The 15,228-nt window shown below is 39.5% G+C and overlaps 1 protein-coding gene across 1 annotated transcript in view; it reads right to left on the bottom strand.

Moving 5' to 3' along the window:
- Window positions 1-9,372, bottom strand: part of LOC143152169 (laminin subunit alpha-1-like) — a 104,049-nt gene extending 94,677 nt beyond the window's left edge. Inside the window, exon 1 of the mRNA XM_076321978.1 lies at window positions 6,503-9,372. Within this exon, the coding sequence (XP_076178093.1) occupies window positions 6,503-8,447 (1,945 nt within the window). The 5' untranslated portion in view covers window positions 8,448-9,372. The remainder of the gene's footprint in view (window positions 1-6,502) is intronic.
- Between the last annotated feature and the right edge of the window lie 5,856 nt (window positions 9,373-15,228).

The following is a 15,228-nucleotide window of genomic DNA, read 5'->3' as shown; positions in this document are numbered from 1 at the left end:
ACACGGCCACGTAGTCTGTGGTCGTAGACCTGTGATTCAATCCACGGCGACACCGATACTTTTCCCGCGCGATCCACAATTAGCGATCTAAGCATGGTTCCGCGCGTACTCGCCATCATCTTGAATAACGATCGTGTTTGCATCGGGGATTTTCGTTTACGCAAAACTGAACGACCCTCCGCAATGTCTGTCTCATTGCAGTCTTCCTCAGGTAGAAATATAATAGTTGAAAACTTGAAGGTTATGTCTAGTTCGGACGATAACACTTGTGATCTTTTTTTGCGTAGATATAGTATTACCGGCTTCCTTTGAGATAGGACCGATTTTTTTAAGTAGATTCTTGCGTCATCGTTTTTCACAATGGATACTTAAACTCTCGATCTTTAACTTGGCTTTACTTTCAAGAGCACTGCGTTACGTTTGGGTTAGTGAATTTAAACGATTTTATAGAATAGATTGATCTGGTTTTAAAGATCGTTCGATGAAAATAATTTGGCTCAGATGGATGAACGTTTTTATGGAAACTTTGTGAAGTAAAAACGTTGTATTAAACTTGCATGATAGTTTCGTGCGGGACTTCGCGTAAGTTGTTGGATGTGAGTATTGGAATTAAATATTAAGTTTTAGGAGAAGATATTAGAAAACTGGAAGAAGTATCAGAAGATGAATCCTTGATATTATAACATTAATGGAAATAAAGAAATTTATAGTTGTCGTATGTATAAGTGTACATATATGATAAAACAAATGTAAAAATTCAGTGTATGTAGTAAAGTAAAATATAATAATTAGTTTCTTGAAACCTATTGTACAGCAGAAAAGAATTACTTTACTGGTATTAAAATTAATTTGCACGAAATATCGTATGACTTTACGAATAATAAATATAAATTTGAAAAAAGTAACGATTTGGATCTTAATAGATTACTCGTGTACAAAATGAAAACCGGCTAAAAAGACCTTCATAAGCAGAAGTGACTTGAAAAAATTGCTCGTTCAATTTTATTCCTTTCTAAAATCACGTCCACAGTAACAGTTACATTCTTATTCCAGTCGCAAAATAAGCCTACGACTACATTACTTCGTTCAAAGACAGAACCGTTCGAACGAATAGTTTTGCAATTTTAATTTACTAAAGCAACCACAACGTATTTAATTATAGATCTTCCTTAGGTAACTGCACGGCTACACCGTGTCGTACTCTATCATGAAGTACAAATAACAGCATCAATCTCAATATCTATTACAAGATAGTATCTCAAATCTCGGTAGTCAAAGAAGATAGATCGAAGACTTTCTAGCGTACTACACAATTAATTGCAATATCTGTTACACGATGGTAGCTTAAACAAATTTGAACGAGAACGATCGATAGAGAATGTTACTTTTTAATTATGAACAGGTGTGTCAAAAACTCAAAGACAAAGGAGTCGATGAATCGTGATATTTTAGATATTAAAATCTACTAAAAATAAATATCTGAAAAATCCAGAAAGTTGATTAAAGACTACAGAAAGTGGATTAAAAGTTTTACAGTGTACATGGATTTAAAAAACTCGAAGACAAAGGAGTCGATGAGAGTTGTATCGCGATATGTAAATATCTAGATCGATTTTAAAATCTACTAAAAATAAATATCTAAAAAATCCAGAATGTCGATTAAAAACTACAGAAAGTAGATTAAAAGTTTTACAGTGTACATGGATTTAAATCAGTTTTAATATTTACGAGTATATTGAGAGTTCCGTACACAAAGAACATAGACCGAAAATTATTAACATTGTATCACGTATATATTTATACGCGTGTTAATAATTTTTTTATATCTAGAGTTTCGTTACAAATTAAAGTACGTTATCTTTGAAGAGGAACAAAAAATTGTCGCAAGGTTCAAAGAAACATAGAAAATAACAATTTCGTCGTCTATGTATAATCCATTATTTATCTTTTTAGGTTATTTAAATATTACGGTGACTCATTAGAAAGTATTAATCATTTACATCGTAATATCGCGTAGTATAAACAACTGCAACACTGATTTAACAATATTTACATTAAAATATAAAACGTAAGGTTTAAAACTAATGTTATAATTGTTCGTACAGTGCAATACTGAGATGTTTATATCAAGTAGAATGTCGACAATAAAAATCACTGTATCGCACAATACGAATAATTATATTAATTCAATTTAAATTATAATTTCTTTTTGGAATCCATGCTTGAAAGAAATTAACAAAAATCGTTATACCATAGTGGACAAATAAGTGTTTCGTTTAACTGTAATATTTGTTAATTGTAATAATTGTAACGATGTATAAAAATTTACCACAAATTAGTACTTGAAAAACGCACGAAAGTAGTCAACGTTGTATCGCAACTTTGTAGTTGGAAGCACTATATTTGCAACAGCTGTCTTCTTTTACAAAATTTGGAATACCCAGCTATCAATAGCATCGTTACATCGATCTGTATGGAAAATTTAATGGATATTGGCTGATAGGGATGGTGTCAATTAAAAGACGCGCTACAAGGAGCAAGATCCACATCAGGGCCACCCTGGACGAGCATTTCCACGCACGATAACGGAGGATCGAGTTCGACCCGATTATGTTATACGTTCTTGTGATTGATACCGGTCATTAACCGCATTCGTGCTATAATTAATGGAAATTCTTAATGGTGTTCGTGTAACGCGACTAAAAAACTACTCGAGTAATGTTAGGGTGTAAAAATATTTTAATAACGATGATGTCGGTAGTTAACGAGGAGCTAGGAAAATTCAAATCGGTTTCGAAGTCACTGTAAAATTGTGCAAATACGGGAAGAAAGAAACGATTTGTTAATTCGCTTGAAACATTTGAAACCAACTGCTATACTAACACCGATTTACTGTTTTGTGTCGTTCCGTTATATTGTATTTTTTTGTCACCAATATTTTTGTACAAATGCAAATATAATATTAAACACGCTTTTTTAATTCATAATGGATCTGAAACGGATTTTATGATTGGGATAAATTTATCTTGCGTGCAATTATCAAAATACACTCATGTGCAAGGTAGTTTGTTTATCTTGACCACCTTAATAGCTTCCTTGTTTTCGAAGGAATAAATGTTTACGGAACTATTTGTTTTAAAAGTATAAATATTACGATTAAAAACTGTTTCTTCTCAAGAAAATTTTTTTCCATTTATTCATCAAAAATACCAAGTCAACCATGTACGACACGTTGGTACGAGGTGATCTCGAATTAAAAACAGTTACGATAATATAAAACAGAACGTAAACGTTACAAATTATAGAATTCTCGTGGAGAAGGTCAGAGCGAACATTTTTATAATGTTTCGGTACTACTTGCGATACTCTTAATCCCATCCCTACTCGTTCTTAACCCCATCCCATCACGAACTTTCGCTACGGCATCACGCACTTTTCTGCGTGCGAATGCACGCGTACATCTGCCGGCACGTTGATATGCCGATATTTTTAGTTTCTCCGTCGTTTTTCAATGGATCGACGTACGTGCCTACGTAAATGCCTTGCACGGAAACGTTCTTCCAACCTTCGCTTAGACGTTCCTTCTCGCTACTTATTCGATTTCTGTTAATACCTTTGTGCTATCATCGTAATTATATATCTTTCGTGTCACGTAAACAACATACAATAATTAATTCTATTTCCTTTCGTCGATTGAATCCAATCTGAATTATTCGCGATATTCGTGATATAAAACAAAACCATCGCTTGTAGACATAAATAACACTGAGTACTCTAACCTCAAAGACTTTCTGTATGTACAAACACGAAAGTCGTTTTCTACGAGAGAAAATTTTCTTCCAACCGAAAGAATATTTTTTAAAGGTGGATTGTACAGGTAGAACAGAAACGAAGAACGCGACCGATTGGAAATAATTAACGAGGAAACAACGTATAATAATTGATTCTATTTTCTTTCGTCGATTGAATCCAATCTGAATTATTCGCGATATTCGTGATATAAAACAAAACCATCGCTTGTAGACATAAATAACACTGAGTACTCTAACCTCAAAGACTTTCTGTATGTACAAACACGAAAGTCGTTTTCTACGAGAGAAAATTTTCTTCCAACCGAAAGAATGTTTTTTAAAGGTGGATTGTACAGGTAGAACAGAAACGAAGAACGCGACCGATTGGAAATAATTAACGAGGAAACAACGTATAATAATTAATTCCATTTTCTTTCGTCGATTGAATCCAATCTGAATTATTCGTGATATTCCATTCCAATCAAAATGAAAGAATGTATTTACGATAAATTTGAAACGTAAACGTAGTATAATATATATTATAGAATTTCTGTGTATTCCACTTCCACTAAGTTCTTTAGAAATGTTATTTCACTTGATAAGTGAAACGATAGCGAGGAAACCTTTATTCGAGCTTTGTCTCGCGGGAAAGAGAGTCGTTTCATTGAAAAGATCGAATCATCGGACACGAGGTTACCAGGATTGACGAGCACTGTCACGATCGAACGAGATTCCCTCGTTGTACCGAACGTATCGCTCGTTTGCGGCGCTTTCGACGCTAGACAAGAAAACGGAAGTTGAACCGAGCGCACTGTCGTGTTAGGTCGATCGGTGATTCGACCTTCGTCCTCCGCGGAGAAGTTGAGGAGCTTCGGATGCGGCTCATTAACCGAGCGGTGTTTCGTCGACGTGCTTTTTCTAGGAATAAACCGCGCGGCCATAAATTGCAATCAACGATGGGGGATGCTCTAGCGATGTTTTATACGTTCAACGAATTTCGCGACCCCCTTCCGACCTAGGAAAAAGCGTAATTAGGGTCTGGTTACCGGGAGTTCCCCGAGGAACGTCGTACACGCGATTTTCTCCGCCCAGTCACGAGTAAGTACCTTCTTTCCGTGTTTAGAAGGAGATTGTTTCTAGATTTAACGAAGTTTTTATATTCTTATTTACGTTTACACGTAATGGGTGCGTTTCATCGTTGTTATTTAGAATCTTGGTATAGAATGTTTTGTAAAGGATTAAATCGTTCCGCGAAATTTGTAACGTTACTCTCTTCGAATAAATTTGAATTAAATTAACTGGATCAAATGTCTGCACGGAACCAATGCGCGTAAAGAAAATTAAATACGAATCGTTAAGTGAATTGCATTTTTACATTTGAGTTTTACCATGTATATTTTATCCTATGTAGTTTTCGTAATAATAAAATAATCTTATCGTTATTCTTTGTATCGTTGATTAGTTCGGTGCATTTATTATGTATTTATTTATTTATCGAATATATATTTGTATTTTTGGCTCGTGCACGCGTATACAAATCTAATTATTGGCCGATTTCAATGAACCAGCCCCAACAGATATACCCGAAACCCAATTTTTGTTGAGATCACGTTCTAAAATATTTTTAACCAAAATATCGTACGATAATTATTTTTTTCTATAGTACGAATGTTGTTTTCAGAAAACAAAAATTTTAAATATAACAATATTTTGATTCATATCGACAATCTTTGAATATAAAACATTTTGTTTCTTCCAGTAGTATCGAATGAAATCGATATCGTTCCAACGGATGTTAAATTATTATACGTAACAAAAACATTATTACATTTTTATGTTATTGTTATTATTATTGTTATTATTATTGTTATTATTATTATTATTTACAAATTCCTGTTTACAAATACTTTTATCTCATTTCGAACTATAAATCAATTGTACTATGCATTTGATCATACCGTTCATCGAATTCATATGTTCATACGTTTATAAAGTTTAACCGTAACGAAACAGCTCGAAGAGATGGAAAATATAAACAAAGAGTAAACAGATTTAATGTCGCGTAGCTTCAATTTGGATTTAGCTTATGAAATTTGTCGACATTAGAATTCTTTTATCGTTCAGACGCAAAATAATACCAAGATGTATTATTGTCAACAGACATTAACCTCATTAACCAAATGGGACTAATTTGGAAATAATTTCGGCAAAAATCAAATTTTCCAAGTAGATCTTACAATGTCACTTTCACACCTCTAACGAGACAATTTAAATCCACGGCCTGAAAAGACATCCTCAAACCTGTCTACCAAAATGAACGAAAATATTTCAATACTTCGTAAACAATGTATCCAGTCGCAAATTCTATTCTTCCGTCAATTTCGTACGAATAAGAATGTAAATCGGCTCTTTTGGAACGATCTCCGAAGAAACATTTTTACGACTCATCACCCCCGAATTGCGTCTCACGACTCACTGTTCGCTGCCCCACGAGTAAGTACCTTCTTTCCGTGTTTAGAAGGAGATTGTATCTAGATTTAACGAAGTTTTTATATTCTTATTCACGTTTACACGTAATGGGTGCGTTTCATCGTTGTTATTTAGAATCTTGGGATAGAATGTTTAGGTAAAGAATTAAATCGTTCCGCTAAATTTGTAACGTTACTTTCTTCGAATAAATTTGAATTTATCCCCCCCCCCCCCTCACTCACCGTATTTGAGTCCGTGCCACTTCGAAGCGGGCTCCTGATACTTGTAAGTCGGGAGAACGATCCTGGGCGGTGGTCTCGGCGGCGAAGGACACGGTTTGTACACAACCATGCACCGTACGCACTTCCGGTTCGCGGGTGTCGGCGCCTGTACCGGATACGCCGGCTGTATGTGAACAAACGCCATAGGGGTGACGGACTGTGGCGAATAGTAATTCGTGTACCTCTTTCGGCGAACGCCGACTCGGTTCTCGCGCTGCGAAGCAGCCACGCGAGACAACAGGGACGAACCGTCGTTCGATCCTGTTTCCACACGTGTGGCACCATTCGTTCTTTCAACAGTCGATGACACGTCGCGCGAACTGAATCGTCCATTCACGGGTTTGGCTCCGTCCGTGAACCCTCGCGTAGCGGGCGACCGTTTATCCGCCATCGTCGTCCCCGATTCTCTTTCCTCGATCGCATCGCGACTCGCGGTACGAAACGAGGAGACAAATTCCGTTTGGTCGACGGTTGTACGATCCAGATCCGTTATTTCGTTCGCGAGAAGCGTCTCGCCGCTTCGATCGCGTTCCGTCTCGATCGCGCGAAAATTCACGGAAAGATCGGCCGCCTCGGGCGACCAATCGCGAGATCTCGTCTCGCGTCTTCCTCTTTCAAGGACCTTTTGTCCGCGATCCCGTTCTCCCGTACGATCTTTAAGGATCCCGAACGCTTCGAATATATTTACGGAAGATCGAGCCGGCTCGTGAAAAAAACGCTCTCGATCATTCTGCGTTCCGGTAACACGCCACGCGGCCCCCCCTTTGGTCCGAGGGGATCCGAAGGATTTCGAAAGCGATTCGTTCCGTTCGTTGCTCGAACTTTCTTCGTTGCTCTGCTCGGGAACTTGCACCTTCTTGGGGTCTAGCGATCGCTCGAAATACTCTCCATCGTTCACGGTTCCGTTTAAGAATTCTAAATCCAGATTACTTGGATCGATCGACTCCGCGTCCCCCTTTGACGTTCTCTCTTCGTCGTTCAACGACACTGTCGATGCCCGATCGAGCATTCCGGAGGACGTTGGGGATAAACGATACTCCCGTTTCGAATCCCTGGATCGAAGCAACAACGGATCTTCCTTCCTCTCGTGTTCCGTGTTTCGATAATCCTGGATACCTTCCGTGTAGTACGAATATCGTTCGAGGGGAACCGGTGTGTTCTCCGACTCCGTAAACTTTTTGCCCCCTCTGATTTCGCTTCCAAGTTCCTCACCGGTGGCCGTAAAAAAACTGGGATCCACGTCGACGGAGTAGCTTCGCCTGAAATTCTTCTCGACTTCATTCATCGTTTCTCCATTCACCTTCCGCGTGAAATTCTCCTTCACGACGCTCCTTTCACCGACTCCCGAACCATTCAACGCACCATTCCCTCTGTCCTCGTTGAAAAACCAATTTTCATCGTCCCTTTTCGTTCGTTTCCTCTCGAACACCGTGAACGATGCTTCTTCGTTGACCGCGTTGCGTCCAGTTGAGATCGAATCGCTCCGTTTCTCTGTCCGACGCTCGCTCGGTCCGTAATCCCTCGAATCGGTATCCTCGTGGTTCGAGATCGAGAGCGCGTCGATCGAGTAAGCGTTCGTCTGGTCCGCGTCGGATTCGGGGTACCGATTGGTCTTTCGATCGCTGGTCGAATAATCTCGGTTGGACGCTTGTCGATTCCGTCGCGACCTCACCCGTTGCGCGTCGCTCGGTTCGTCTTTTTTCTCGTCTCGGGTCCGCGACGATCTTGACCACGCGACGGCTACGGTGAAATAGTTCCTGTCCGCGAGCGGAGAGTTCGAGTCCCGCGCGATCGAATCGATCTCCGACTCGTCGCCGTCCGCTTCGACCCACCATCCCAATAGAAATAGGGCCCCTACTCCGAGGGCCAGGACGCCCCGGGTCCAGATTGACCTTCCGAGGTACATTTCTACCCCATGCTCAGAGGAAGTACCGGCTCGTTCGTACGCGACCTCGGTCGGTAGCTTCGATGGGAATCGGCTCGAGATCGAAGAAGCTTCCGTCAGCTGGAGCGAATCTCGCGCGAGAATTTCACCGTGAATTCGTCCTGGCGAGCATCATCGTTCTCTCGAACCGACGTCTTCCAGGTAATCGACCAAGCACGGAATTACTGGTTCGCTCGGGATCGAAGCCACCGTCAGCTAGAGCGAATCTCGCGCGAGAGTCTCACCGTGGATTCGACCTGGCGAGCATCCTCGATCTCTCGAACCAATGTCTTCCAAGTATCGACGAAGCACGGAATCACTGGTTCGCTCAAGATTCCACCGAGTGGTTCGTTTCCTCCGTGACTCGAGCTGGTCTGTCCGCGATCCGAGATTGCATCGTCGATTTCGTCGCACTGGCACGATACGCGGAAAATCGTACAAGGAACCGAAAGAAGGTTCGAATCGTAAATCGGGATTTTTTCGTCCCCCTGCGGATCCTTGGCTAAGACGAGATCTAGGAAATCTCGTTCCCCGAACTCGGTTGTTCGTCGCGTAATCTTCCGAGCTGTCGCGTGATTTTCATCGACGTTCACCTGGTCGCACTCGCGGCTCTGGAAATTCGCCGATACCCCGAACCAGAGGAACGACGAGAGAAATTCATCGGGACGAGGAGTCCATCGACGATGTAGGGATCGGTCGAGCGATCGCGGAGGGAACGCGCATGGCGGTAGAGAAAAAGAACGCGCTCGAGTGGGGAAGAACACGTCGGGGCCCGATCGACGAACCGTCAATTCCCCGAGGTTACGACATCGAGACGACTCGACCGCTCGAAATGTCCGAAAAGAAAAGAACTCGGCCGAAAAAGCGAGCACACGTGGACCACACGACGAGAAGCGAATATGTACCGACTTCGACGGCGGCCCGAGAGACACTGGCTTGCTACCATTACCATTAGCTGCCTTTGCCCTCTCCTCTCTTCCTCTTCTTCTTCGTCCGTGGCTCGCTTCCTCCTCCTTCCTGCGGGAAACCCGAATCTCCGACGTGTTTGCTACGCTGGTGCACGTGGGTGTGCGCGGACTGGCTCTGGACCAAGGATGTGTCGCGGGAGGTGCTCCCGTTTTCGATCTCCTTCCTGTTTCGTGACTGCGTTCCTCGTTTGCCAGCGTCTCGTACGAACGACGAACAAGCTTTGTCTCGCTCCTACCGACGATTTCGATTCACGAACGGTGACGGTTGCCGAGTATCTTGCACGCGACCGAATTCTCGTTTCGCTCATTTTTCGGGAAGCGTAACTGTAGCGAACAGGAACGGAATGCCCTTCCCTCGATGCGAGATGCGAAGGACCGCGCGGAACTCGCGACGAACAAAAAGGAATTGGATGTCTCGGTGCTTCGTTATCGAATTTATCGTTATTTTTTCCCCGCCTGTTATTTCGTTTATTACCTTGTAGAATGTTCGCGTTGCACAGTTTCACGGTGGTTTGTACCTGAAATACAATGGAATCGCTTATCGCGGATGCTCGAAAAGAGTTGTTATCGTAGCGTCCTGTGACGGTAATGACGTAACGAAAACACACGAGCGAACTTTGTAACGTGTTATCTGGCGTGCCTTCGTGAACATATGTATACACTGTCGCTCAAAAGTCTTAGGACAGTTATTACAATTCACGTAAGAACGAGAAAAATTATGCAATCGTTGAGACACTTCGAGGAATATTATCTCGTTGGATTTCTCGTGGGATAAGTTGGATATATGGTTTTATTATTGCACGTTCTAATGTTTTACGAAGCTTAACTGAAACGTGAAACATTTTTTACATTTTTTCCTAGTCGATGTATTACAGCCTTATTGATTACTGCTCGAACTAATTTTGGCATCCTTGTGATTAGGTTTCTTATAGTTTTCGTTATCGTGTTATTCCATTATTGATGGAATGCGATCGATTGGGATTTCAGTCTCGACAAATCGAAAGAAATAGACATTAAAATCTATTCACAGCTATGATCACGAGACATACCGCGAAGACCCTGAATATATTTTTAACTCGCGAAAGTAATCACATTATTGAACTAATCATTTCCTTGCTAAGTAACTAACATTAAAAACGATCCTATGATTATGGTAGGTAACAAAAGTAGGTTAAAGTTCACAATCTACGTCTAGTATTGGTCTTTTCTTCAAAACATTAAGTGTTTCAAAACTTTAAAGCGGTAGTGTATACAAATTACACAATCGCGTGTTCCTGAATTTTCAGTACTTTGTACCAGCATATTGCTTCATATTATTGAATAAAATTATTTAGTTTTGCAATTTTATAAAATTAGAAACATTTAAACTTAAACTTAAAATTAAAATCGATAATCAAAGTGAAGTCGTATTTGTTAAAGAAAATTTATTTATTTATTTATTTAAATCGCCTAAAAGAATTGTATATTTAGCGAAGTAACGCATGCACTTTAAATAAATTTTACGTTTAAACGTTCGGTGTTGATATTACGAAAGTAGGTCGCAGACGGTTTTGCAGTACCTCCTTATCGATTGTTTAGTCGTTGGATAAGAAGACGATGTGTTTGCTAACTATGACAAGGACAGGTGTGTTCGCCAATGCTCGCTGGAATACAGGTCACTGCAAATATAGCGCAGAGTACAGATAATAGGTATACTGATATCGGTTCCCCGATAGAAAAATTTAAGAGAAAAACAAAAGTACAAGAATTAAACAAACAAGGATATAACTTTTCATTCATTCAACGGGTTTTAAATTCGCTTCCTACTCTGGAAGTGTCTTTGCAACGTTATCGATAGGTTATGTTACATTTTAATTTCGAGTAACTCGAGCAAAGTCGCTAAGAAAATTTTATCACTACCCTTAATATTTCCACACTTTAATAACAACGATACACTGCTATTGGAAAAAATTAAAATAACAAAGTATTCTTGAAGTCGTTCGTTTCCTTGTCTACAATATTTATCGAATCATCGATAAGTCGCAATGTAAATAAAAATACATATACGTATACTGTTCGATGTATCGAAACAGAGGTTCGTATTCTTAAACAATTTCGAACAATAAATTAAATACCGAGTTAAATATCTTCAAATATAAAACGATGATAAAAATACATTTATGTAAAGAAAAGTTTATAGTCTCGTTATAAATTTTTACGCGGATTATTTCCAATCGTAGAAAAATAGTCAGTGATAGCTAAAAAAAATTGTACTTTCTGATTTTTGGAATTATCAGAATTTACGCCGATATCGCCTACAGTGCCAGAATAAAAACAATTAAAGGTGATCTTGATTTATCTCGAAGAGAAAGTGTTTTAACAAATTTCTAAAATTCGACTTCTTTTACCGATGAATGCTAATTCGTGTTCGTAATACTATTTCGCAGCATTGTCGAAAGTGTCTACAAAAACGTGTCGTGGAATAACAATAATAGTAACAACAATAATCGTTTTGATAAGAAATAAAGTAAACAGCAAAATGTGAAATTCTCGAATGAAAGTAACAGGATAAATAAGAAGCGGGATAAATCGTCGCTTCCTCCCTTTTGAGTAGACTCGAGTAGATCTCGTTGCTCGAAAGCGGGAATTGATGTATACATATGCACAGTGGCTCCGTTTCGAGAAGAAACTTTTGCACCTGTCCGATAATCCCAGCTCGCAAAAACGTTACGATCGGCTTCTCCAATTGTTAAAGGTAAGCGTCCAGCGTACAAGTATTAATCATTTTTTTTCATTATCAGGAGTCCTTCGCCCGTCGGGTACACGTGTGCATTCGTTGCATATTTATAACGCGCCTTAATGCTCCGCGCATTACGAATGCAGCTCGCGAGATCTCATTTCGTAAGACGTTCTTTTCGCTTCCTGTTTACATATTCCGCGGCGCGGAGGAGAGAAGTCGCTTAGAGGTCGCGAGATATCGACCGTCAGCCGATATTCCCCCCGAAGGAACTCCCGTTAATTGCGCGAGAGTGGATCCCGCTCGGATTTCGCTTCCGGCATCTAGACAGGAAGAATTTCAGCTGACGAACTGGGTGGAATGCAACGGACGCGACCCAAACGAGATTCTGTTGCTTAGGATAGAAGCGCATGCCGCGTGTTTACGACGCACGGGTGTCTTCGTGCCACGATAAATGTTTATCGAGCCTTAATTGCGCATCATACGCGCGATTCTTCCTCCTCTCATTAGCGACTCCCGCGGGAAAATGATCATCGAAGTTTTAACACGTGCCTGCGATTCGAGGCACGCCGCTGTCAGAGAATGTGGACGCGGTTGGATCTCGAAAGAACTAGCATCTAATTGGATAAATGGCAATTACGATGAAATTAATGAAATTTTACGGTACGATCGATCGAGTGAATACGAAATCCTCTTCAGGAACGATACTCTTAAACGTTGACTCGAAAGTAGCGATATATACGTACGTACAGGAGAATTAATACAAATCGGTAGAATAACACTAAGCGTTATCGCCAACTAATTTGAAATTGGGAACTACCATTAGCATCGATTTGTTAGTTATTAGGATCGGATTATTGTGATAAAGAAAAGAACAAATATTTCTTGACATATAATCGTTTGTGTAAGGAAATATTAATTATAGAAAAAATATGTCATCGGTGAATATGTGACTGTTCAATCTAATCGTAATTTTAAGTTGTACAAATTATGAGAAGTGTACAGTACAAAATTTATATAGTTGACAGTTCAATTGGTTGTAAATAAAATTAGTTGAAACGTGTAGTTGTTGATGCGAATATTTGGACTCGTAATGTCGTAATTGTTCGATACCCAATCGTTGGTACGAATTTATTAACCAGTGATTAAATTTGAGGGTATTTACTGTTTGTTACTGATACAAAAGGAATGATAACAGTACTGGTATTTCTAATAATGGTAGCAGTTCTCGGAAAACAATGTTTACATCTTGGAAAGGGTTTCCACACGTGTGATAGTCGTTCGTCCTTAGTACGAGTAGAATAATTATCTATTTTTTACAAACATTGCATGTTGCTTGGTACGTACCAATCATCAGTAATATTTAATATGAAATAGTGTTCCGCATGTGGACAAGCTTCATTCATCCCACATTTCTTATACTTTCGTAACATCGAAGAATATTTTTATTCCTTTTATTCCGATCTATTAGAATCTAAGCGATACTATTCAAATATAAATAATACTTTATATTTCAAATAGCACGGATAACAAAATTAATGCATCAGATTGATATTTCGCCACAAAAATTCCTCAACTTTCGATTGTTCACGTGTAAAAACTATTTATATCGGTTCTGGAGTAACGAGTGCAGTTTTATTAAATAATCTATTGAAATGAGTTCTTCCACGAAGAAATTCGCATAATTATCGTTGTCTGCGTGAACGTAAATTCAACGAAGGCAAATCCATTGTCAGCCGAACGATTCGAGTCAAATAAACCGTGTGATCTGAATACGATACGAGCGGACTATAAATCATGTTGAATTAAACCATTCTTCATATCGCGATGTATTTTATATCCTATTATCATACCGTGCGTTAATCATTACGCTGCCGGGTGTAATTTATTGTTACTTTGGCAAAAATGCGACACTGTAACGGTACACGTGTGCTTTTGTCTTGCACGAGTGCCCGTAAGCGTCGCCTAACTATGCTAATTTCAATCATAACTCAGCAACGGTACAATTACGAATGAATCCATTCATAAAATTGCCTCAAAGTTAACGTTCGACGACGGTAGAGAGCAATAATATTGCTCCTTTTTTCTTTGTCTTTTCCCGCGCATAGCTTGCATTATTGGTTACAAATTTAATCACGTTGGACACAAAGGAGAAGTACTATTCCGCGAAATTATTATACAGGGCGAGGCACTTAAATGTATTCACGAACGGAATGTTCAAACACTTTGAACATCTCGTTTGCATTTCATCCCGTGAAAACGAAACTTGCTCTACTTGCGAGGAGTACTGGGCGAATCATTCAAATGGGAACATCAACATATCTCCGTTGTTTATGAACATTAGACGTTCTTTAAAACAGCACCGTTCACTTTTTTTCCGAATAGATACAATTTTCTTCGATTCTTCAAATAGAATTTAATTTTTCAAAGAAGTTGTTCCTACTTCGTTTACTTACACAATAAAGTATATTTTGTATCATTTCAATCTGGTTATTATTTATCATTATTATCTTATCTGGTTAAAAATCCCTAACACTGTATCAAAAATTTTCTATATTTCGTTACATGGCTCTTCACCGATCGTATCGATTTTATTCGTACCAATTTTTTACCGATTTAATACCTATAGAATCGTTTCAATTTTGTATGCGACTCTATACCTAAATAATAGTATCTGTAACTATTTATTCATCGTCCACAAATATCTCATCACCTTCCTCTATCTCGCGATGAAACTCTTTTATATCATTTCAATCAAATTTCTTCGCTTTGCGTTCCGTTAATATCAGGGCACCGAAGCTACTTCTCCGAGGAAGAGTACTCATTGTGGCTGTCAACGATGCAATATGCGTAACAAACCAATAAGCGCACTCCATTCAGTAACGTAGTTCATTAATTATCCAATCAAATCCATCCTCCTCCCATTTTCTTTAAGGCGAGCTAGCGTCTCGAAGTATCGTACACATCGCGGTGTTGTTCGCGCACCTTGTATTTTCTTCGATGCACGGACCACCTGGGATAAGTTCATAAAGCTCTTGGAATGAAACACCCACCGAGTATCAGACGGTTGCACGGGGAT

Source organism: Ptiloglossa arizonensis, chromosome 10 (assembly GCF_051014685.1).
Source record: "Ptiloglossa arizonensis isolate GNS036 chromosome 10, iyPtiAriz1_principal, whole genome shotgun sequence".
Classification (NCBI taxonomy): Eukaryota; Metazoa; Arthropoda; class Insecta; order Hymenoptera; family Colletidae; genus Ptiloglossa; species Ptiloglossa arizonensis.
The sequence above is the reverse complement of the archived record's forward strand: the minus strand, read 5'-3'. Positions and strand labels throughout refer to the sequence as shown.